The 25,951-nt window shown below is 37.1% G+C and overlaps 1 protein-coding gene across 9 annotated transcripts in view; it reads left to right on the top strand.

Moving 5' to 3' along the window:
- PPP6R3 (protein phosphatase 6 regulatory subunit 3) overlaps positions 1 to 19,654 on the top strand; it is a 57,183-nt gene extending 37,529 nt beyond the window's left edge. For 5 of the 9 annotated variants that reach the window (XM_051804155.1, XM_051804159.1, XM_051804158.1 and 2 more), the window contains 11 exons: positions 1,352 to 1,438; positions 3,034 to 3,131; positions 5,210 to 5,264; positions 5,962 to 6,092; positions 6,713 to 6,831; positions 8,184 to 8,337; positions 9,607 to 9,713; positions 10,671 to 10,821; positions 13,711 to 13,728; positions 14,064 to 14,186; positions 16,107 to 19,654. In XM_051804155.1, the coding sequence (XP_051660115.1) occupies positions 1,352 to 1,438; positions 3,034 to 3,131; positions 5,210 to 5,264; positions 5,962 to 6,092; positions 6,713 to 6,831; positions 8,184 to 8,337; positions 9,607 to 9,713; positions 10,671 to 10,821; positions 13,711 to 13,728; positions 14,064 to 14,186; positions 16,107 to 16,158 (1,095 nt within the window). In that variant the 3' untranslated portion in view covers positions 16,159 to 19,654. Of the gene's footprint in view, positions 1 to 1,351; positions 1,439 to 3,033; positions 3,132 to 5,209; positions 5,265 to 5,961; positions 6,093 to 6,712; positions 6,832 to 7,464; positions 7,589 to 8,183; positions 8,338 to 9,606; positions 9,714 to 10,670; positions 10,822 to 13,710; positions 13,729 to 14,063; positions 14,187 to 16,106 lie in introns of those variants that run through there. The other 4 variants (XM_051804160.1, XM_051804161.1, XM_051804156.1 and 1 more) reach the window with 4 other exon arrangements.
- Positions 19,655 to 25,951: the final 6,297 nt, after the last annotated feature.

The raw sequence follows: 25,951 nt of genomic DNA, 5'->3' as shown, positions 1-25,951 counted from the left end.
AAGAATGAATTATTTGTGGGAAGTACTGGTGCTGTGTTAGTGTTACAGAGTGACTGGGCTGAACAGTGAGGAGCTGTAAGAGTTACGTGCTGCACTTTGCAAGTGAACATTCCCACTCCTTTCCCTGGCATCATTCTACCATTTAGTTATTAGAGTGGAGTAATGTTAGTTTCTTTTCATATTTATTCTTCAATAAATAACCTGTCAGGGGAGTTGGGACCAAATGATCTTTAAGGTCCATTCCAACCCTTAGCATTCTATGATTCTATGATCTAAGCTCTTATGTCCCCTTGATTGCCAAAGGGAGATTTTTGAGGAGAAAGTACTGTCTAGCCAAGAGTCCTGAGCTTGTTTCTTTTACAGCAGTAAGGGCAAGATTTTTACTGGAGATGAAAATGTTCATTAGTGGTAACTAATACTAAATAAACAGCTTCTTACTTGGATTTGAGTGTCTTTTTTCCACAACAAGTTGCGCTTGTAGAAGGGATAGGTGTATTAACTTTTGTCCTCTCAAAATGTTCCACATGAGGGTGGCAGTATCTAGGGCAGCTCATGTCGTGGTATGGAATGCCATATAAGTGCCTTGAAGTATACAGACTTGTTTCGTATGAAGCTTTATATGTGTTTCAGTACTCCCTTTGAATAGACTTGTATTATCTTTTTGGAATAGACTTGTATTTAAAAAAAATAAGAAGAATCCGTGAGCCACCTGACATCACTTGAGAATCTGTAGCATGAAATTCTAGGAGTGTGAAAAATAATGCAGTTTATTATAGTGCAGTATAAACTTTGTCTTCTGTAGATTTGCTTTTTACTAGTTATCCCTCATAGAGTGTGTCTTAAAGGTCAGCTGCTGCCACTGTTACTTCAGTTAATTGCTGTCCCAGCCTAAAACTACTTTTGGAGTGCTGTTCTGATTGAAAATGAGTACTTCTAAGAACATGTTGCTTACCTAGCAGTGTCACCGAACAAACTATTCCCACTAGTTATATTTTTTTTTGATGATATGACATATTTTCTTTCATTACTGTTGTTTAAAACAGTGGCTACTGTGGCATCAACTCCGAAGACAAGGTTCAGGCTTTGTCTCATTTAGTTTTAGATAACTGTCAGCTGTAAGACTGGCTTTTTTATGTTAAATAATCATTTTGAAGTAGTCAGAATCTTTGGCTTCATGTATGCGATAATGCCATGGAGATATTTCAGGGTCTGTTTTATGTGGTATTACAGTTGGTAAAAATCAATAGTTCAGTTTCTTGTTTTGATACGAAACTGAAGATTCAGCCAGATGGTGTGAGTGTAGCTGAGTGTCTGTCATATGCTGTCCAAGTGACCCCCTTTCTTTGTGTAGGTCACTACCTGCCACATCCACTCCTCCAGCGATGATGAAATCGACTTTAAAGAAACTGGCTTCTCACAGGATTCTTCCTTGCAGCAGGTGAGTTGAATTCTTTTAACAGTTTAAGTTGCTCTTTCTGTACAAGTAAATTAAGATGTTTTTAAAAAAGCAAAGGAACTTGTATTTATCTTGCCAGCAAATATAAATCTAGAAAGTTTAAGATAAATGACGTGTGCGTGCACACAACTGTGTCTTATCGAACTCATAATATGCATCTCTTTGAATTCTTTCACTGATGGTGAAAGAGTGGGAGCCATGTGGCACAAGATTGCCAATAGATCCCTTAGGTGGAACGCGTTCCTTGGCTGGGTTACTAATAAATCTTTCAGCTCACACTGACAGCTGTGTAGTAACTACCTAGTCTAGGACTGGCTTTAGTACTGTATGCATCTTCTATAGTTTTTATAATAAGTAATTGCTTGTCTAAGTTTGAATTGTGGGTGGTGGCTCAAGCTTTAAAATCTGATGCATTTTTATCTAATTAAGTGCTTTTGTACATGTAAGGTGCACCTGAATAAAAACTTGATAAGTTGGGTGCTATCTGTAGCAGCTTTAGTGAGAAAGTAAGATCTTCTAATATCTCTGTGCTTTTCATGCATCCCCTTAGTGACCTGCTGTGCCTAGGCAATCCCAGCAGTTCCAGGTAGTTAAACTGGAGAAATGCAGATGGTCCAGTGCTGCTTCTTTCAAGTTTGTCTTGCTGTATACCTCCTCCTTTTATATATATTTTCTTTTTCCTTCAGTTTTCATAATGCCTTTATCTAAACTTGGGGGTTTTTGACTGTTCTTTTGTTTTATTTTTATATTCACTGTATTCAACTTTGCCACCATACTGTGTCCCTTCAGCTACTGGGGCAAAAAACCAAGAGCGATGACATGACAGCTTTATTCCCTAGAATATCTTAGCATTGACTGACTTTACACATGGAAATAACATTATGAAAAGTCCTAGAGAATGTGTGATAATTTGTAATTTATAGTCCTGGGAAATAAGAGACAAAAACTGTTGTTATGGATAGGAGAAGATGACCTCATGTACCTTAATGTGTATATTTCCATCTCTTGGCAGTTGACACTGGCATCTTTATTTAAAAAAAAAAGTGTACAGTTGTGTCAGTGCCGCTGCATTGAGATGGAAAATATTCAGTGGTTTAGATCTTCTAGATATTTAATAGGTGCTGCTGGTATGTGTGCCTGAGACTAATACTGCTAGTGAACTACATGATAAATAAGGAACTGTGCTTTAGTATCTATATATGATCTACTTTTTGGGTTCTTGCTACTTATAACTTCATGTTATTTTGAACAAAGACAGCTTTTTCTTTTATAGAGTATGCTGTGTTGTTTCACTGTTTCTTCGGGGTGCATTTGGAAAGGTGCTGATTAATATGATTAAACTACAGATTTAACTTTTTTATTGAAAGCTGCTATCAGACTGGCTTTCAAGTCAGTAAATGTAATAAGAGTTGTAGTTGATGTTGCCATTCAAAATTTAAAGGTTAAGACAAGTCCTTCTCCTGTCCTTTTATGTTTAGTTTAGATAGACTTTTATTTCTTTGGAGCAAAATGGGCAAATAGATTTTAGAATATTATTAGAATCATTATATCACTGTCGTTGGTCCTGGGGTTGCCAGGCCTTTTCTGATTATCAGATGCAACAAATGACGTCCAATTTTATTGACCAGTTTGGCTTCAACGATGAGAAGTTTGCTGATCAAGATGACATCGGCAAGTGAGTATAACATTATACTGGCTTTGGCTATAGTCTTGTGAATTTTCTTTCTTACTGTGTTTTTGGCTGTGGTTTTGCTGATGGTAAACAGAAGCATTTACTGATGTGAGACAGTTACCAGTCAGTCCTGTCTTTTTGTACCATCCGTGTGCATTGATGGAAACATCTCTGAACAGTTTACAGAAGAAAGTAACAACTTATCTTCCTTTTTGATGTCCTAGTTGTGTCAACATTGAGAACACAGTGCTTGGGAATAAAAAACTAAATTATAACTCTGCTTTTGAAAGCTGTGGCTCTGCATTGACCTGGCATTGCTTTGGGGCATTTTCACTTTGTTTGTGTCTCAAAGTGGTTTTTTTTTCCCTTGCTGAATCTATGTACTGGACCAGATGAATATCTCTACTTTTAAGTTTTCCTGGAAAAAAATACAGGAACAACAAATCTCTGAATACTTTAGGGGACAGTAAGGAAGGACATTGTAAATCTACCTTTGTTTATAAGGTCAAGGCAGTTAAGACTTATTTCTACAAATATGGTAAAAGATGAGGAAGTGAGAACAGTCTTAGGTTAAAAAAACCCCAAACAAGCGAAGCAAAAACCAGCACACAACAAAAAGCACCCCCCCAAAAAACTGGTATCTTTCTTCAGTTCTAAGCAAACTGATACCAGAAAGGGAAAAGTGAACAATGGATGTTCTTGCTGATAGTAGAGTCAGTTGTGATTGTTGTAATACCTCATGGCTTGGGATGCAAGAACATGCAGATAGGAGTAAAAAGCATTACTTCAAGATGGTTTTTAGAAGGGTATTTTTATAATAATGCTCTTCTGTAAGACATGTTGAGTAAGTGGTGGCTAACTAAAGGTTATATGTGCCATCTAAGAAGCATTGCTGCTTTTTTACACCACATAATATGCTGAGATTATAGATTAAGATACAATGGTAGAGGAAGTAACTCAGTGTACTCCTTAACTTTTTTAGAAGCAAGTGGATTTTTGGCAAGGATAGGAGTTGGAATTCCTTTCAGTTCATACCCTTGGAAGTCTCTTGTGTTGGTAGAAAGATGACCGCTTGTGTAAGGAGGTCTCTTGAGATTTGTGATAGATACACTGTTACATACTCATGACTTGAATTAAGCTGTAGACAAAGTTATTTTAAAGTTATGCCTTTTGTGCAAGAATCAATTACACTTTAAGTTACCTGCATACTGTTGCACAATAATTCAGATGGTAGCTTGCATAGTAATTCAATCACACTTGAAACTTAGGTTCCTTTAGACCACTTACTTTTCTCCTTACTATGTAATGCATTGAAGATTAGAGGAAGAGTAGTAACATGCTCTGCTGAATACACTGCTGTATGTGGCTAGGCAAAGAATGTATTGGCTCTTCTGCAAGTCTGGTGATGTTTTGTATCTTTTCCTCCTCTATTTCTTTTTGCGTCCCCTAGAGATTTAGGTTACCTAACATAATTTTTAGTCAGACGTTTTTTTAATTACTTTAGTGAAAGTGACTGATAGCTTAATAAGTGAAGATGTAGTCTTATGTTTGGAAAAATATTTCAGTGATTGGTTGAAAAATACCTTTTTGTTAGGAAACAGAATTTGGTATTACATTTTTTATTTTGTACCTTCCAATTGAGAAGGTCCTTAGATAGAGCGGTGAAATCAGTTAGAATATGTAAGAACTGCTAATGCAGATATTTGCAGGACTTTGAGCTGTATCATGGTAGACCATAGTCAGGTTAGGCATTTTTTAGGTCTAGGCTTTTTCCAGTGCATAACAGTACTGTATTTGAGATTTGTGTATGTAATTTCAGTTATGCTTGTTTAGACTTGTTGCATCTCTATGGTTAACTGTAGTGTAGAGGTAGCATTGTTTTGTGCTTTTGTTTAAAATATTTTACAGTCAGGAAAATCTCATGAATGCAAGGCCTCCTTCATGTGAAATTTGACTGTTTTGTGTTGGAAACTACTGTCTTTGGTCTTTAGATTATTGGAAAATAAGAAACCAAAGAGAAATGTTTTCATGTCATAATAGAAAATCTTGTTTTATTGAATACATCTGCTTTTTTCTTGTAGTGTTTCTTTTGATCGGGTCTCGGACATCAACTTTACCCTCAATACAAATGAAAGTGTAAGTATGTGTTTCCAGTACTGTCAGAAAAATTACTGACTTAAACTTATGTGGGACCTCAAAGTTTTGGTGGTGGTTATATTTACTCCTTTTATGTGTAATTGTTGGAAAATAATTACCCTACCTTATTCCTGTATCATGAGATTTTCTAATTGGAAGGCACTGTTATTGTTCTTTGTGATCAGTATTAAGCAGAATTGCTTCTAATTTGTATGGCTGAGTTTGAGACCAGGCTTTGATCTAATTTGTGCATATTGCACACTTGTGTTTTATGACTAGAAACTATTTCAATCTTCCAGTGAGATTGTAATGACAGGAAAGTAAGAATAGACTCTAAACCTAGATATTATTTGTTGGTTGAGCTGAAATGACATCACCTACAGAAAATAAAGCTGGAATACTTGGTGGTCAGGTTATCTGGAAAGGTCTTTGGTGTCATTGATCTATCCTGTTCTTAAACATGATGGAAACTCCTAGCTGTTCTTTGGTTCACTCAGCTTGTTAGTAGCCAAGTAAAACAAGCAGCCCTGAATATTTTTTTGAGAAGCTTTAAATTATTAAGACATTCTGGTTTTCTACTGCTTTTAGAGAAATGTTTAAGATTGTCTTCGGAATAGTCATATATTTTCAAGATGTTTACTAATGTAAGTAAAATGATCAATCATAAATATGTATTTTATACTCTTGCTATATTTAGGGCAATATAGCCTTGTTTGAGGCATGCTGTAAGGAACGGATACAGCAGTTTGATGATGGTGGCTCTGATGAAGAAGACATTTGGGAAGAAAAACATATTGCCTTTACACCAGAGTCCCAGAGGCGTTCCAGGTAAGAAATGTGTTTTTCATCCAAGTAGCAGTATAGTGAGCCTGTAATAATGTACCTGTCCTCTGTTTCAGACTGGCTGTTAGTACAGATTGTCCAGCGTTTCCATTTTATGGGGTAATGGTTCTAGTGTTTTATTTTCCAGCCATAATTTGCAGAAGATGCACTTTAACTTTTGTGGTTTGTTGCTTTGGGTTTTTTGGGTTTTTTTTTCCTACTGCTTATTCTTTCCCTCTGCTTTTAAACCTGCTCAGCCATTCTTGCCTTGGACAAGGCAGCCCAGCTGCCTTTGTACACCTCGCTGTCTTATCTACAGTACCAGTGTGGTTGTGGAATAGGAAGATGCACTGAGGGGAAGGAGCATCTAGTCCCCAAAGCTCAGGGCTTTGCAGCCTCCCTCAGTATCTGCTGAAAACCTCTTCACCTGATCAAGTGAAAAACCTTAAACCTTGGTTTTTTGAGAGAAAAATGAGAGGAGTACTAATATGTAAAAATTATATCTCAGTTATCTATCAGAAATAATGGTTGTTGTAATTCTTTTTAGCCTCAAATTCTCCAGTATTTCTTAGTGCCCAGGCTCTGACACTAAAAGCAAAATTTAAACTATCTCTTTGTCTTTGAAGTTCGGGCAGTACGGACAGTGAAGAAAGTACAGATTCTGAAGAAGAGGATGGAACGAAACAAGACTTGTTTGAGTCGCACACCAATACAGAAGACAAAATGGAAGTAGACTTAAGTGAACGTACGTAACTTTTTTCCCTACTGCTTTAGTTATAGGAAATTGTTAGATCTAGCTGACTGATTTTGTAGGATTTTCCTCGTTTACTGTTTTTATTCCAACTGTCTTAAAGTAGTCTTTCCCACTCACAACAGAGCATGCAAATGTTGGGAAGTTCAAATTCCTTACACGTCTTGAATTACTTTTTGTTTCTAAAATTCACGTTATCACTCTTCAAGAGGGGAAAAAAAGGAGGAGTATCAGAAAGGGAAGGACTAACTGTACTCATTTATAAATGTTGAATGCCTGCAAAACTAATAGGTTGTTAATCTCCAAACCTGAAAGATGGTATTTTTACTGGAAGCCTTTCAGACCAACTTTTCATCTAACAATGCTCTTTTAAAAGACTTCCTACAGAAGCTAAGTGAATTTGCATTGTTCTGTTTTCATGTGCGAACAAACGGTGCACATCAGGAGACTATAATGTGAAATCTTTAATGATGTAATTGGTTGAAAAGTTTTCACATTCAAGTCAAGATTAAACTGGCTTTAGTTAAATTGGCAATGTCTATAGGTAAAAGCCCTGTGTTTATCTAGACTGTAAGGAATTAAATTAAAATAGAAGGAAAAGTTAAGGGTTTTCTTTTCTTTTGTCAGATTGGTGTCGTTGGCATCTGTGTGTCAAACAAGTTTTGATCCATGTGGGTCTCCTCCCATATCTGCCTGGGTTGGAATTTCTAATTGCTAGTCAGAGCTTCCTTTTCAGCCTGTTTTTTTGTATGTAAGTGTTAATGAAAAACATGTTTCCCTTGGGTAGGTGAAGTATTTTGAATTGACCTATCCTAAATTAGATGCTATTAAGTCACAGTTACTCCAAAATTTAGAATACCAATAAATATTTTAAGTTGTAAAAAGCCTTAAACTTTTCTGAAACTTAGCAGTGGTGTTAGTGCATGAGAATTTAAAGAAATTGAAAAAGGGATGAAAACTCTTAAGATTTTCATTATTATAGAAATAAGTTCTGAAAACTGTTAACAAATGTTGATGCTAATTTAAAGAATAAAGTGGAATTATACTTGTGATCTAGTATGATTTATTAGTTTTGTTCTTCAGATAAACATAGCCTTTTTTTGGCAGAGTACTCTGAGTTACTGATCTTTAAAATTCTGCCTTACTAGCAGAATTTTCCTTTTAGGTAATACATCCATTTTTTAACAGGATATAGAGGATTTTTCTGCATGTGCTTTGAAGTCTCGTTAGGAATTTTGCTTTCTCTTTTTTGAATGTGCATAGAGAGAATCAGTGTGTTAGGCATATGTGCATTCATGTTCTTTATTTAAATATTTTTCCTAATGAACTTCTTGGTGGTTTTTCAGCACCTAACTGGTCAGCGAACTTTGATGTACCCATGGAGACTGCACATGATGCCAGTCTGGATTCTGTTGGGTCTGGTGTGTGGAGTACTGAAGCACCTATGCCAGCAAAAGAAACTGGCTGGGCTTCATTTTCTGACTTCCCATCCTCTTTGAGGTAAGAAAGTTAGTTATTCAGAGTAAGTTTGGTTTCCTTGGGGTGTCCATCTCTACACAAGCCTGTGTTGGTGACGTTCTGGTGGAATACGAAGTGTATGGAAAGTGTCCAAACGGTCCCGTGTGTTCTAACAGCGTATCTTTGTATGATCTACTTCATAGCAGGCTTTTCTAGGATGAGTGGATACTAATGTCATTGTTTTAAAGGGGTTTTATGAACATTCGTGTCCTTTAATATTGGTTTCTGACCAAAATTTGGACTGTAATTTTTTTTATTGCTTATTTTTTACTGAACTCAGTGAAGGGTTGAACGTGAACTGTTGAATGTAAAGGTCACAAAATGTCTATGATGATTCCGTTCTATGGATGTTATAAAACAAATAGGTTGGGGTTTTTGTTTGGTTTGTTAGGGGTTTTCTGTTGGGTTTTTTTGTTTGTTTTGGCAACTCATGTAGTTGTGCAACTCTAATAACTAGGTTAGGCAGTTTTGCACTATTTTGAGAGCACTTGAGATAATGCTGTTCTGTCTTTGATGGAACTCTACACAGAAAGTAACAAGTCTTGTGTATGTACCTAATCACATAGATGTAAATCTTGAGTTGCCAAATATTAGCAATCAAGAACTGATTCCTTCTCGAATCAAAAGACTTTACTTTTATACATCTGACTTTTGATTTTTCTCTCTGGGCATTAAAACAACTCAGATACAAAAGTTTGACTTTTTCAGTGTGAAACAGTGCATTGTTTCATGCTTGAGGCGGGTAAATTGATAACCAAATTAAGGGTTTAGAAAATGAAGACTTGGTGTTGCCACAGTACTGGATAGAAAAGCCATTATTCTGTAAATGGTGAGAAGTTTTTCAAGTGGCCAAATCTTGTCTTTTGAGTTTCTTCAGAATGAAAAACTTGTAGCTATACTGCATGTATGATTAAGTGGTGAAATCACTTTTGCAGTGGATGATGACTACATTGGCAGTCTCAGAGAACCATCTTCCAAGTTGCTAAGAGTGCATTTAGAAAACTAACCAAATCAAACAAGTCGGAATAAAATGACGATCAAACATCCTCAGCTCAATCCTGGTGGATTTTGCAATACTGAACTCCTGTTTAGCATGTCTTTCCAAGACTCCTACGAACTTGCTGTCTTTAGGTTTTTGCTAGGGGTCTAGTGAACTTTATAGTGAACTTTGATAGAGAACTAATACTGTTTTAAGAACACTTCGTTCTGCTGTTCAGAAATGTTTCTAAAGCTTTTTTACTGTATTTGAAGCTCAAAAGATTCCTTAAGAAGTAATTCTCCTGTGGAAATGGAAACAAACGCAGATCCAGGTGATCCCTTGAGTGCAAATGTAACTGCTCTTGCAACACAGCTAGAGAGTAAGTATACTGCATTCACAAATGCTTGATTGTAGGAGTTGTACCTGAGAAAGATCTTCCTGAACTTTAAAATTTTAGATTTCCAGAGACCTCTTTTTTGGTTCTGCTGCTGTTCTGCCAGGTAATGAAAATGACTTTTCAAAGAATTTCTGAACTATTTACAATAGTTTCCAATTCAAAATGTGAGCCAGTGTTACTGTTACCTCTGAAAAGCCTGCACATCATGAACAGAAAAGCCTTGCAGAAACCAAGTGTGTCCTGTTAGAGAGTCCTCTCATCTGTGTCAGTGCTTAGCTGAGCTGATGCCCAAGAAGAGTGGTAGCTTCCAGTCTTGTCCAGTGTTGCAACAGGCCAGTAGCCTCAATGTGTTCAGATTTCTCCTTCCTACTCATTCTTTTCCAAGCCACATTCATTATGCACACACTAATTTTTTATTCTACATGTATGAACTGGTTAAAGGACAAAAATATTTTAATGAACTTTTTTTATGTATATCACTAACAGACAGAGCAAGAAGTGCAGATAAGTTCACGGAGACTGGACTTCCCAAAGGCTTGTCTGTACTCAGAAACTTAGTGTCAAATTTAAACTGTGTGGACTTGAGTTGTGAATTTGGCTGTACAGAAACATAATTCTTCACTGTAATCCTATTTAAGTCTTGTTTAGGCAAACTTGTTGTAGTAATTGTCAGTCTAAATCACTAAGTGGCCTGTAAAATGAAAAATGAAGTAACGGACTGTGGCTTTTTCTTAAGCCATCTGTAAGTAGTACTTATGTGCTCTCTGTATCTATATCTATGTGACACTTGCAAAAAAAGGTGACTCTCTCTGTAAGGAAGAATTCAAGAAGTGTACAAAACTGCAAAAATATTGGTCTGGTTATATTGGCTTATGTGCTTGCTCATGAAATAGAAACATAACCAGCCATGTACTAAATTACTTCTATTTTTACTTCTAGCCCCAGGAAGTGTTGCTATGGAGGCCAGCTCAGATGGAGAGGATGATGTAGAAAATGCAGATAAGGTAACTGAGACAGTCATGAATGGCAGCATGAAGGAGACACTGAGCCTAACTGTAGATGCTAAAACTGAGACGGCTGTTTTCAAAAGGTAACAATACCTATTTATTGTCTTCTCACCTTGTAAAGTAGACACTGTTGATGGAACACTGTCATTAAAAAGAGTTCTTTTAAGTGATAATTCCTGAGGCTTTAACTAGAAACTATTCAATATAATTGTTTTGAAATTTTACTTCTACTTAGTTACTGTAACATACGACTTCACTTATCAAGCCTTAGTTTCAGTGGCAGGTTATTACTGGAAGACTGAATCAACTTTTGACCCTGGTGCACATTATTGTGCAATTTTCCTATACAATTCTTTTAACATACAGTTAATTGCACATCAAAATGAAGCTTTTTAAATTTTGCACAGAATTCTTAGATTTGGATTGGAATTTCATTCTTCTCATCCAGAAGGGTGGAGGACAGTAGTGGAAGGCCAGCCAGGCACTGCTCTTGAGAGCAGCTTGACACTTAGGGTGATCACTGTTGGTGGTATGCACGAGGTGTTAAATCTGTTCTGGGCTACAATGACACATGGAATTCTAGAATAACCAGAAGAGCAACTCCTTAATTTTAATATCTTCTGATAGCAAGTGCATGATTTAAGAATAACTGTCTTACAATATGGTTAAATTCTATATTATATATATCAACATTTTGATCCTTTTACGAGAATAAAACACATTTCAGTTTTGTCTACTTAATCCCATCTACTAAGATCTTGTGATCTTAGATTTAGTGATCAAATGTTTTTTATTTAGTAGCAAATATTTATGTAGAGAAACAGACTACAAACAGTCTGACCTGCAAAAATTTTACCTTCATTAATTGAAGCTGGTATGTCCTGCCTCCACCCTGATCTTAACAAATTGGAACATACTACTAGCATTTTGGCCTGCAACCCTCTTCTCATTCTGTTAGAATCACTTCCCAGTATCTGTCCCTATTCTAGCTTTAAATATTGAAAAGAAATTGTCTGTATGTCTTGGAAGTTGCTTAAAAAAACCACCAAACTCAGTTGATTTCAGTAGAAAAAGCTTTTCCAGTGTTAGTCCTTAGCACTGCCTGTCATTTAAATTAATTTTACTTTGTCCTGCTAGTGATAGTAGGTAATTCCTGAACCATCCAAAATGAATAGAACTTGAAACATAGCAGCTTTCAATCACTCTTGCTTCCATCCCTTTGATTGTCTGATTGACTTAAATTCTGATGTTTTTCAGTATAGAGGAGGGAGCATTTTTTACTGCACAGTCCTTATAAATCAAATGGCATTGATAGAGGAATTGAACCAAAACAGTTTAGAGAAGTATTGGGACAGTGTGCAGACTGATGTGACATGCCTTGCTGATTTAGTAAATTATACATCTGCTCTCCAGTTTATTCTGTCTTTTGGAGAGTATTTTTATATGGTCTTCACTCTTAGATGTTTTCAATTTGATTTAGTTATCCATGGTGTCTTTAAACTTCTCCTTAAACTGCTCTAGCTCATGTGCACTTTGAAGTTCTGTGACTTCTTATACTGATGCAAAAAGTAACATAAGGAGGCAGTATGTGGTGGCAGTTCCTGCCTACCTTCATGGAATTATCTGCTTGAACCATAGTTAAAAGGACATAAAGGTGCAAAGGGAGGTGATATTATAAAATTGCCCAGGTCAGAAGGGACCTTGAAAGATTATCTGGGTGGGAAAGGGAGCCCAGATAATATTATCTGGCACTCTGTCCAATTGCATCTTGAAAACTTCTAGCAATGGGGACTCTGGGATCTTGATTTGGAAAGGAAATGTTAAAGAAACATAGAAGGAGGCTCAAAGATGAGGTCTAAAGTATAGAGACTGTTCTACTCTGATGGAGAAGTGTGGCCTCATACTGAGTCAGTGCTCAAGTGGCTCTTTTTTAAATCAACTTGCTGGGAAAAAGTCTAGATTAAGGGACAATTAGAGTAGCGAGAGGAGGTCCTATTCTGGCCTGTTTACCTTGCAAAGTGGATGCTTCCAGACTTCTGCTTCATCTAGATTTCTGTCAGTAGAAAATTTATGATGTTGAAGTCAATGCTGAGGGGAGAGGAGCATTATAAGCACAGTAGTTAATTTGTGGAAAGCTGCAAAGGACAAAAATGTGATTTGTGAACTTAGTTCAGAATAGAGAATGAGAGGGAAGAATGCTAGAAGAGACTACCTCTTTAGAAAATAAAAAAATTAGGACTCCCCTTGTGATGGTGACAAGTATTTTGTTTGGAATTAATACAAAGAGTATCAAGGCAAATGAGATGGGAAGAGTAGATGGGGAAATTTGATGAGAGATTGCAATACAAAAGACAGTATTTTTGCAGGCTCTGCGGGTAGAAGGAGGAAAGGGAAGGATTCATTGAAATTTAAAGGATCCATGGAAAACTGTGAGAATAGGAGGAAAACCAGCAGAGGAGATTGGCACTTCTTGCATAAATAGATTTGTTGTCACAGAGGTATAAGACTGATGTTTGTGTCTACTTCAGAGCTACCTTATAACTATCTCCTGCAGGTATATATGGTCAAATTTCTATTTTAGTGCACTCATAATGGTGTGACTGCGGTGGAAGAGGGGGAATAGAGAGGCAGGAAAGCTTTGGTTTTGAGGCAAAACAGAAGATTTGTTTGCTAATGACTTTTGAGGCTGCCTGGTTACATGGTAATGTCTTATATAGTGTGAGTGTACTGCTTTTTCACCAAACTTTGATTTTTGTCTCCAAGAGGAAATTTGTGAAATAGATTGGGCTGCAGTCTTAGTACCACGTAACCCATATATCGTATTCACTGTGGAGTTACTAGGGAGTTTAAGATGTAAGATGGTAATAATTCTGCTGATGTGTTTCATGGACAGATTTTATTAATGCCAGTTTCTGAGGGAATCTTGAATTTCTTTTATACTTTCTTCCATTTTTGCATACTTCTGGCTTCAGAGTGTTGAAATCCTATCGGTATGTATAGTAAAGGATCGTGACTGTGATTTGTTATCACTTCAGGCATCACACACATTCCTTATTTCCTTTCTGATCTTATTTGCAATCACTGTATTTCCTGCCCTTTTATCCAGTCAAATTTTAATGGATGTAAACACCAGTGCATCATTAGGTGTTTGTAAAGTCTAGAGCCATGTGCTTGACCTTCATGTTGCAATCATAACTTAAAATCCATTTGCATGTGAAATAAAGACCCGTCTCTGTTTTCTCCTGTTGCCTGAAATTCCCTATAAGTAAACTTAAAAAGTAAACAAATTAAATAACTTTATTTTCTTTTTTTTTTTTTTTTTAAGTGAGGAAGGAAAATTGTCTACCTCCCAGGATCCTTCTTGTAAATATGTAGTAGAAGAGAATACAGAGGTTGCAGAAGAGGTCCCTTCAGCTCTTCAGCCTACTAACAGCAGTCCGGAACAGAGGTAACTGCATTCAAGGATGCTTTCAATCCTCTAAATAGCAGTTTGTTTGTTTTTGCTAATAGGATTGGTCTAAAGAGATTGAGTTTAGCTCAGTCTAAATGTGTGCTTGCATCTATTTTATTAAATTCTCGCAAGTTATATTTTCTGTTGATTCTAAGACTCTTGAGTCATCAAAATGTATTTGTCTTGCAAGGAGTCGTAAATATCCACATTGTGTTTTGTGACAGTGTTATCAAGTTAGAGTAGTGAATTGATATGCAGAACTCTACTACATGTTCTGATTATACTGTATGCAGACTAAAAAAAGATGTAAGCATGTTTGAAAGATTTAGATTCTGTTTTTATAGACTTGTTTATGAGCTAGTATGTAACTAGCTCCTTTCTACTAACTTTCTGCTCTGCATAAATCTTGAACTTGATCAAGAAGTGAATTCTAATCAGAAAAAAAACCAACCCTGTATACTTAAAGTGGGAAACCGGAAAATTCTTTCACAGCCTCTTCTGGAGGTACTGTCTTTATCAAGACTATTTTTTAATGCTGATAAGTATTAAATTATAGGGAAGAAGTCTTTGGGTACTAGGTGATTGCCTTTTGAGCAAAGATGCCTGTCTAAACCAACAGAGGGCTCTCAGAGCTAGCAGTTTGTTGGATTGCTTTTGGCTTGCAGGAAGTCTCAAGGAACTCCTTTCATTAAATCCAGCTGGCTTCAGCAAAGCTCAGTACTTTCTCTAAAGGTGGCTGTCGCAGTAGATCCTCATAAGCACAGTATAAATATCAAACACAGTTGTGCTTTTGGGGCTCCATGTATGTATGACTAGTGGAAGGCGTCCCCTAGCTAGGTCTCTGGCTGGTGGCTGGCAAGAGTAATCTCTGCTAGGAGCCCCATTCTGTCATGGACCAGTGACTGCCATGCAGACTGTCACACTTCCTGTCCGTGCAGCACTTGTTTCTTACCTTCCAGGTTTCTCTAAAGTGTTTGATTTTGTCTAGTGCTGTCTCTTCTCTAATGTGTACATATGTTTTTTAAAAAGTGTTTTTATAGCTTAGCAGCCAAAGACTTAGCTAGGGGGCTCCTGCTGGTCACGTGCATGTAGAGCACGGACCCCAGAGTGGCTTCTCTGTGATGTCCACCATCAGAGAACAGGAGTTACAGGTAACTTTTCTCCTCTGTAGTTTCAAGCACTATTTGCATTCTTTTAGGGAATCTTCAAATGTATTCCGTAGACTTGCATTGAATGAAAGTTAAAATTTTTTGCCTTTGTTGCTTGCATATTTTTAATGTTCTCATACACTGATTTGATCTTTGTGCTAGTCCAGAGCAATTGAGCCCATGTTTACACTAATAAACTTCTTTATCTAGAAATGTATATACTGTTACTGTTTTCACTTTTGTGGGTTTACTCCCTATTTTCCTTCATACTTCCTGAACTTTTTGTCCTAATGGACTGACATTCAAAGTGTTTGTAAAATGGATGTTTGTAGATTTAGATTAGTAACTAAAGCAGTTTTTAGTCTTAGCTGCTTACTTTCCGGTGCAACCTTAAATACTCTTGGTATCACATTTTGCCCTACAGAATAAGATTTGGATAAGTATCAGAAATGTGCTTTTTATTAGTGATTCTCTCGGAGATATCTCCTCTCTAGAGATTACTTTGTATCCCTCTTAATGAAGATCAAACACTTCAGTGGTGTGCTCAGTTAATTGAGTGCTGTGCTTAATTAGGCAATAAAGACTCCAGAAATGCTGGACTGCAGAAGATAAATGGGATTGGGATGTTATTAGCACATGTTTCCTCTCTACAGTTCGTGGGTTATGCTACACATGATCTGGGATTGCTTTTTAGTTTCGTTTTTATTGTATCTACCTGAATTTGTTTTGAACCTGTCTTGTATACTTACATCATTTTTTGGCCTCTTAGGACTGATCAACACACCCATTTAGGAGAGGCATCCGTTAATGGCCCTGTATGATATGTGATGTCTGCTACCTTGGCTGAAGAGGAAGAACTGATGTCCAGGTGTTTAAGTATTTCTTGAGGATTTCATCTAGACCCTGTTGAAGCCAGTCACTGCTGCACTAATTTCGCAAGGAATCAGGACCAGCAACATTTATATTCTAGATTTTAAGACATTGTACAGAAATTCATAAGTGTAAAAATATTGCACATTGAAAAATACCAATAATTTTTGCGTATGTTTATATTGTATTGTTCTAAATAACGGGGGGCCTGTGAAATAAGATCTTGCTACCCATGTAATGACAGTAGTGTTACTATAGTTAAAATGGCTGTAAGAATAGTTTTATAAAAAAAGTGAATACAAAAATCTAATGTATTTGAGACATAACTATTTGACGATTAGTGTGACCAAAGTATTTAGCAGTTTTCTTACATTTTTCACCTTGTAAAAAAGAAAAAGAAAATTCATGTTTTTTCTGAAACTGAAATGCCCTATAAATGTTATTTTGGTTGTTTTAGCTTACAAAAGTGATTTAAATAAGAATTTTTTGGTGTTCAACATTTTACAACAGGTTTTTTAATTGGTAATTGTTTTCTGTATTGTTCAAAACAGATCAAAAAATGTAAGTCTATTGGTAGAGATTTTAAGTATTTATTGCAACAGCTTAGTTGACAAATTGATGTTACTGTAAAGCCATATGTTCTGTTAAGTCTAGTTTGCTTGAAACAATACCTTACAGGTGAAACACTAGAATATTTGGAGTGCACATGGCTTGTTGTGTTTAAGTGGTTCACCTGCCTTTTAAACAGTTCACCAAGATTTAGTTTCAATACCAAGCATTATACAATGGAACATTTCAGAACAATCTGCGTATTTAAAACGCTATAATCCTTTTAGACAAGTCAAGTAAATGAAATGCCCGTGCTGCTAATGTAATTACAGTACATGCATTTTAAAAGTAAATAGTGTTTTTAATACAAATTTTGGCAGCAGAGCATGTTAATTGTTAATTTCACTGTACTGATCTGTGTGAGGCTTTCATTTGTATGTTCTAAACCAGTTTTTTCACAGCTGGTTTGTGTATATATATAGTGATTATGGAAACTAATTCTGTGTAATTTATAATTTTCTATGTCAGTGTAAAATTCCAACAGCCTTCTCAAACAAACAGAAGCAATATACTGTATATTGCCACATTGTCTGGTGAAAGGGTTAAAATACTCCTGCACTTTTAGATGCAAATCCATTTTTGTTTCTGTAATATTCATTTATTTTTTACATCATTTGTTTTCCTGACCAGTATTTAAAGCCAAAATGATACTCTAAACGATGGCCAATGATTTATTTTAGAAGGCGTCCCAAGCAACGTGCCTAAACATTACATTGCATACAGAAATAAAAAAAACCACATGTATGTCATTGCCCTTATTGCTTTCTCGCTTGGATTTCCTGCAAAGTTCAGTGCACTCGTCCTTGGAAATTCTTACACACTGATCACTTGTGTGAAAATTGAGGGCCAAAACCACATTATCATAAGTGGACTTGGTAGCTATGGTTGCCCTTTTATCTGTACTTTATTGATGGAATCCAGTTAGTTTCTCAGTTGTTCCTTCTTCAGTTTGGAATTACTTCCAGATCAGCTTGACCAAATCGTTCTCTATGTTAGCTCTAAGGTTGGCAGCTGTCCTGTTGTCACCTTCTGATCTGTTACTGAACAAGCAGTTTAGGAAACAAAACTGCTCATTTCAACACATCAATTGCAGTCAAGTGGAAATTCCAAATACAGGCTAGCAACAGGATGGTTGACGTAAGTTTGATGCTTTTAAGGAGTAAAACTTCTGTCCTTTCCAATGAAGCTATTTGTCCCTTGCTAACAAGTTGATTTATCTAGTTCTACCTAGCCATGAAAACTGGAGAACATAGTAGTTGAAATTGAATTTCGACCCTGTTGCCTGCAGTTAAGTAGTCTTCTAGTGTTTGTCCTTCTGTTAATCAACTTTTATACCAGTCCACTATCCAGTTCATACTGAGCTCAAAAACTGAAAAAGAGGAATATTTTGTGTTGCACTCCATTTCTGATGAGTAATATGAGTTGAGTGGAGATGTGGGAAGTGGTGAATGGAATTCACCCTTCATTGTAGTTTGCTGTCTAACTAAAAGGGTGCATTAGAGACAAACTAGGTTGGCTTACCTAAAGCTGATTTGAGGGTTCTTCCTTACTGTTGCATTTATTGTTTATTTTAACAGCTTCTGTGGGAGGTGAGATTTGATGTAGTGTGAGCTTGTTTTGAGGAGGTGTAGGGTGCGTTTTACCCACTAACTGTATTGGTTGTACAAGGAATCCTGAACATGAAGGGAAAGCTTTGGAGGTGTGTTTGGCGGGAGGGGGGGATTTGTGGGTGTGTGTACATACACATGCACCCTTTTGCCATCTTTTATCAATGCTGCTGTTGATATGCTGCTCACGTGGCCTTACGGAGGTTTGAGCGTACTGGGAGAATCCTGAAAGGCTGTTACCCAACCTGTTTAATCAAGTTTGACTTGCATGCAATGGAATTTGAGTCTTCTTTATGTGAAGGTATTTTAGTGCATTTGCAACATGGACTAAAGTGTAATACCTTCATATAGGTTTGAGTTCCTACAGTGTATTTAGCAGGAATTGATGTGAATTAAGTTTATTTTGAAGGGCTTGGACACTGCCACATTCCACAGTGCTCTTCGAAATGGCTGAAAGCGCAGTCACTTAAAACTGAGGAATAGTGATGTCAGTTGATATCAAAGGGCAATGGATTTAACCCTCAGGACCTCTCTGGTAAAAGACTTTCACTCAAGCAGGAGTGTGTTTTGAAAGTGGCTAGACCAGTAATATATGCAGTAGCTCATTGTCTCTTCACACCTGCCAGAGTGGATGAATCATGCCTTCTTGACCAACTAAGCATTGTTTTTAAGTGTAAGCCCTGTACTAGATTTATAGCAAGATTATTCTATTTAAGTAAAAGCATAAGCCATCATCTAGACTAGCATTGCTATTAATTAAGCAAGCATTCCCTCGTTCAGTGAGTTGACAGGCAGTCACTGAGAAGACAGCAGGGTAGTTAAAACAATTTCATTATGTCATTGCACATGCAATCCAGTGTGACCATGCTCTTGAGTGAAGTCTACATTTTTGCACCAATTAAGCCTTGTATCTACCTCTTGAAAACAGTGAGTTCTGTATTGTCATCCACATACTTCTGTGGAAACTTACTGTGACATTCATTCTTTGTGTGTGAAATCCACTGAGGAGTTATAAAAGATTTGTGAGGAAGATGAATCAGGTTGTTGCTGTCATTCATTATAAACTTACCTTCCTGTTTAAATTAGCATTAATATCCTTGGAGATTATTTTGTTTTGTGACATATGTCTTATACAGTTATATCAGGAAGTATTTACTGTATATAACTGGCTCTATTAATAGACTTAATCACTTCTGACTGTCTCAGAATAAATAGTGCTCTCTCGAGTGTAGTATAAGTGTTTTGAGTTTCATTATAAAAGTGTCTTGATTGTTTCTCAAACCATGATGGAAAATAGCAGTTATTGCAGCAGCAACATGCCTTTTTTGGTAATGTTTTTAATGTTTATCTTTTAGTTTTTGCGTTTTACTTGCTAACAGGTAAGGATTTGGCATCCTTCTGTTCCATTATTGTTTGAATATATATGGTTACAGCATGGAGGGAGACTAAGGCAATAAAATTTAAAAACAGTATGTGCTCAGCGTAAAAACAGAGGTAGCTTCCTGTCTGCTTTAGCTAGGACAGTGCACAAAATTTTTTGGACTTGCTCAGACCTTGCTTGGCTGTTTGTTTCAAATTGTTCCAAGCGTGTGCTTTACCCTGTGTTTAGTCTTGGTTAATGACTTGTGTGTAATCACACTTCTGATGATATTGCAGGGAAATCTGTGCTGCTTATTCTTCTGCCACGAGCTGAAGCAATAACGAGACCTGAACTTTACCTTCTGTTTTGCTAGTAGTATCTTTCAGAATGTCTGTGTTAGACAAGTCTGGCCTTAGTGTTTGCGTTTTTTTCAACTGGAGAGGGGAACTTCTTGCGTACTTTTATCTTCTCTAAATCAGTAAGTACCTTACAAAATGAGGTAGGATTCCCTTTAGTTTATCTTTCTGGCCATAGCTTAAATGCTGTAATTAAGATTCTAGGGCCTTCTTCAGAAGGAGCATTCTCCCTTCTCGTTCTGAATCTGAGTTGTGTGTGATATGAGTGCTTTCCTGTGATCTGTGTTCCCTGTGTCTCAAAACATGAATTCTGAAGACTGTAATTTAGGCCATGATTGTCTGTTGGCATACAGCCATCCAGAGTAAGAAAACTAAATCTTGCCTAGCTGTGGCTGAGTAGATGTTGTCACTCATGTCTCTTGAGGTTCAGCTTGCCCATTTGCACAGGGAAGGTTTATCTGTTTGTCTCATTGCTTTGATCTCTGGATGATAATTAGGTAGATTGGTGATTTATTCTAAAGCGAGGCATACTTCATTTTTCCAGATGGAATCAGGACCTGTTACATATCTGTTGGGTCTGTTTTTGAACTCCACTGTGTGCTACTCTTCCTATCTTTTTTAACTGGTGGGGTGCTTCCATTCCCCTCTTATTTGCACCAATTAGCTGTCTAAGGTTGTCACAGTTTCACCTTGGGTAATACAATAACCTGGTTCTTTTGCCAGGACACTGCATACATTCCAAATAAAACCTGCTTTTCCTTACACCAAACAGAATTAAGTGTTGGGAAAATCCTTCTTTGCAATATTTTCAAATGAAAGATACAAAGAGTTGACTGTCTTTTACTGGTTATTTTATCAGACAGAGGCACAAGTTTGCAAAGATAAGCCAATTGATTCTGCTAAAACTCAAGCGACCTTGTTAGTTTTGTTGTTGGGAGTTCTCCACAGCACCTTTCCTCCTATATCTTCATAGAAATAGTTGTTCTTAATGCTATATTTGTTAAAAAGGGTTGTTCTTCTGTAGTCAGTGCTAAATTATCCTGAAGTGTGCTTTCAGGTGAGCAGGCTCTGCTTTGGAGTGAGCCATATTGAGAGAGTGCATATTGATGACAAAAGGTAGTGATGAGGAACTGCAAGATATTCATGGGACTGTGGGGTCCTGTTGTTTCTCTGTAGTCCCTTCAGAATGAAGTAACTTGAAAAGCTAGAAGGGCTGAGGAAGTGTGCCACTTTTCTTTTGAATGCTGGTACCGCGCGTCTGGTTTGAAGCACTTGGGAAGTGGTGGGTGACTTCCTAATAACTAAATTGTTTCAAGTGTTAGTTACATGATTCATGTGTAATTCATAGTGGTTGCTGTGTCCAAGCACTTAACACAATCTTTAACTAAATTATAAATTATATGGATTCCCACCTGTGTGCATACATATCAGTGTATAGGATATATTCTCTTAACATGGCTAGCTGCAGTGCCTGTGGGGCTTTTCCTCAGTGCACTGAATTGTAGAATATCAAGAAGAAGAAAGAGATACTTTTGCTTATGGTACAGCCCGTTCTGAAGCATTTCAGGCTCCTGTCTCTGCAAGTGTAGACACTTGTCAGTGGCCTCTGGCCAGGCTGAGTGTATCTTGATGGAAACCAGTTTGCCTTTGGTTTTTGAGGCAAACTTAGCTTTTGTCAGATGATTTCTCTGATTTTCTCATAGTCCAGCTACTTGATATATCAAGCCTTTTTGCTAACATGTTTATGGCTTCCCAGGCAAGAATTTATATTTGTCATCATTGAATCACTGCTGTCCAGTCCACCCAAAAAAGTAAACCAAAATGTAAGCTTGTACTGGTGCTGTTAATCTGTTCTGCGTACTACGTTAAATTCTTTCTGATAAAGTGGTGAGGTCTATCTGCTTCAGCAACTGTCACCAGTACTGTCATCGAGAACACTCACAGGTTGACTGCAGCTTTGCATCTGGTGTTGCCCAAGTGTAAACCATTGTAACACCCTGGTTGAGAAAGGTAGGGTCTCTTGGCTGTGGTGGAACAAGCCTTCAGCTGCTCTAAGGAGTGGCCTAATGCATCCAGAAAACAGTCCAAAGGAAATAAATTCACCTGAGTGGTTACCTGTTACTCTTTAGGAGCTTCCTGGTCTCTGCTGGAGGAGCAGGTTGCCCTTGGTTTTGCATTAAGTTCAGAGAACGGTGACTATAGATATGCATGCAGGACCTGTCACCAGCCATCCCAGTGTCACCTGAACAGGCTGCACCTGCACAGAAAGGGTTTTGCAGATGACCCAGCTCTGAAGGGAGTGTTCTTTGTATGGTAAGGTATATCCAAGTGGGAGTCTTCAGTTGTGATCTGGAATGGAGTGACTCAGAAAAGGACTTCCATTGTAAAACTAGGCTCAGGTCAGTGGTTATGTTAAGCTGTGATTTGCACATGTGGGTGCTTGGTGCTCTTCCATTTGAGCTATTCTCCAACATCCTTTTCTGTCATATGAGGAAATATGGACTATGTGCTAAAAGACTAACCTGTTCCTTCCGTGAGAGGAGTAGCTGCTACTTCCAAATGCATTTTTGTGCCAAGTGTTCGGAAAGGAATAAAGAAAGCGATGTTGGGGTAGTGTACAGAAACTAGATGACCTAGTTACACTGGAACATATTTATTAGGAGCAAGAAATTCTTCATGTTCACAAATATGCAAAAAGGTTATGGGTAGGTGAAAAATAATCACTTGCAAGTATCAGAATACTGACTTGAAAGAAAGCAGGTAAATGATGAAATTAAGCTTTGAAGGCAGGGGAAGGCAAGCTCTTAATTTCTTCTTAGTCACTGCAGCACTTCAGTGAGCTAGAAGAAGGTTAAGTCTTTCCAATGGACTGCTGTAAACAAGAACCTCTGAATGGCCTTGTGCTCCTGGGACAATTCTTTCCATGGTTTCATGGCCATGATGGCTGTGTCAGGTTCTTCATGAGGGGAAAGGATTTAAGTTGAGTTGCAATAGAAGAAGCAAATACACATGATGGAATCCTCTGAATATGAAGTTTGTTAATATGAAGTCAGAATTTATACTGATGGTGTGGACTGAGTATTACATACTGAAATCTGACCCTTTAGAGTGTGAAGATTCAGAAGCTCAAATGATTGCAGCTGCTAGACAAAAATTATAAGGTTATTAGTTTTCTATTAACATCAGTTGTCTTAAGAAACATTCCTCTGTCTAGACTTGTTATGAGGACTGTGGAGTTAGTCTTCATTTACACATAAAAGATATGACTGACAATACTGCATGTTTGAAAAAGTAATTAGTTAAAGATTATTTTTGAGACTACAATAACACCCAATGATGTATATCTTCAAGGTATTCCACAGGCTCTTATCTGACTGTAGGACTTAATAAGGCCTCTGGACTTCTGATTTGCTCGAGTTTTGATCTAGACTAGTATTTCTCTCCTTGAATACTGCCACTTTTGACAATCTTCACTGTATGAATCACTGTATGATTTCATAACAGAAAAGCTTTTTTGACCTCAGAGCACAAAGGGTAATGGTGCAAGAATAACTTTTTTTATAAGCAATGTATGGCCTTGATGTGCGCTACAAACATCTAAGAATGTCTTAGAAACTCAAAAATAAGCATAAGCTTTTCTATTAGCTACAGCTTTTCTGTTGAGTAGAAATAAAGGTAACAAGGCTTACTGCTAAGCTGACATGCGTTTATTAGACCTTCAGCTTGCTGAATATATGTGTAAGGATCACTCTGCCTTACTGCTGCCACAGCAGCTTCTGTAGTGGCTGAGGGTGGAATCAATGAAATACTGCAGTAACTGTACTGCAGTGTAGTACTTGAACTTTGAAACAAACCACTCTTACTCTAAGAAGCGAAGGAGGGAGCACAATCTATATCAATACTGCCTAGTACTCTTCATTTTAAGTGGCCTCCATCCTTTTTGTCCAAGTTCTTTATCAGGATAATTTCTTTCAGAAATAAAGGAAAAGTAACAGTGCTAGAGATGAGGTTTTTTTTTTTCTATGGTCAGGAGATGACATTACCAAACAGGGTGACAGATAAATGCTTGAAGCTTTTGAATTATTTTACAGTACAAGAAGCTCTTGCTTGCTATGCATTAAGAATCCTGCCAGCCTTGCATTTGGCAGTCTCTCTTGATGTCTTATGGAAGATTTCATAGAACTAAGATTTGGGACTGTGCAAAGATAGAATGAACTGCAAAAACCACATACTCAAGACATAGGTGTTTATTAAGTAAAAGTTCCTTTTTCATAGAAGTTAGAAGTTAAATAGAGATGAAGACTGATAAGTAAAAGCACATATGTCTAAAGCTGAAAGAGGTAATTAAAAACACCTCTGCAAATCTGTGTAACAAAGACTAGAATTTCACTTCATTCCTACTGCTATTGCTTTGAGTACAGTAATTTGCCTCTTACTGGTGAATGTTAGTTATATTAGTTGACAGCTTTTAATAAATGTGGATAAAGTAACTTACTAGAGGCAATCAAAAAAGCACACTGATTTAGTAGTCTAGTTTGTAACTGATAAAGGTGTAAAATTCAGAAATGCCACATATTATATAAATCAAGGCAATAGATCTAACTGAAATAAAAAAACTTTCCCCATATCTGAAGAGTTAAATGATGCAGAAAAAAGATTTTACATCTTCTGTCTTAGCTTACTAGGTACCAGTACTGCAAATCAGATTTTTGAAAAAACAAAGATTAAGTAAATCACCACATCTACAGTATGATTAACCACACTTACTTAGCTTTTCTTTGGGTATCACTTAGCATACTGCAGTTTTAATTGTTTTGTTTGCCACAACAAGGAACTAGATCAGAACTGCTTTGTTTATTTCTAGTAGTAATGTGAAATATAAATAACTTCAAAGCACTGGTTCTGAAGTCGTTTAGCACCCCAAAACTCATCTAATGCTGAGCCTTTAGATTCAAACTTCTTGTAGCCTAGTTTCCCTTGGTGTATTTGGTTGTGGTGTTTTATGGTTTTGGTTGGGTTTTTTTGTTTTGTTTTGTTTTGTTTTTGTTTTCTGTTTTTTTTGCTTTTACCCTCTCTAACCCACTTGAGTGTGCTAGATCGGCTTGAACTCTGAGTCTGTCACATGCTGTGTGAATAGCTCAGTTTAACTTATTTACAGCATAATTCCAGAACATCGATGCCTAAATTTTTGTTCTATTTCTCCTCCCTCCCACCACTGGACCCCTGCTCCCTTCCTTGCTCACTTCTCGAGAACTGACCAAATGGTAAAAACCCAAATAAGATGTATTTTTCCTCTCTGGGACAGTGAAGCCTACCTGTTCTAAGATTACAAAAGGGCCTGTCTTGCCGCAAGAGGACAGTGCTGTCCTGGGCAGTGAGAAGAGTCTTGCTCAAGATGATGCACAACACTGAAGGGGCAGCCAAGTCCCCAAATTTCCAGTCCCTATGGCTGTCCATGAGACTTTATTTGCAAGGTCCTTATGCCCTGCAGAAGTTGAGCCTTAGCAAAGTTCAATTGGCTTTGATAGTAGAAGGCAACACTTCAGAACCTTCTGAGCTGCACAGCCAAGTTGCATCATAATCAGAAGGGAAAACATGACCACTCACCCCATCCATGTAATTTTTTTCCCCACTATGCATTTCTACCCACTTTATAGGGGCTTAAAAGATTTTAAAGCATTTCCTATAATATATTTTACTACTGTCACTATCTTTAAAGGAAGACATTTGTTTAGTTAAAAGATACAAACTTATTTGTAACAGATTACAGCTGTTAAATAAAAATATGAATGCTTAAATGGGTTTGAGATTA

Source organism: Manacus candei, unplaced genomic scaffold (genome assembly GCF_025592945.1).
Source record: "Manacus candei isolate 608988 ecotype Guabito, Panama unplaced genomic scaffold, ASM2559294v1 h1tg000060l, whole genome shotgun sequence".
In the NCBI taxonomy this organism is placed as follows: Eukaryota; Metazoa; Chordata; class Aves; order Passeriformes; family Pipridae; genus Manacus; species Manacus candei.
This window is presented reverse-complemented; position numbering and strand designations above follow the sequence as displayed.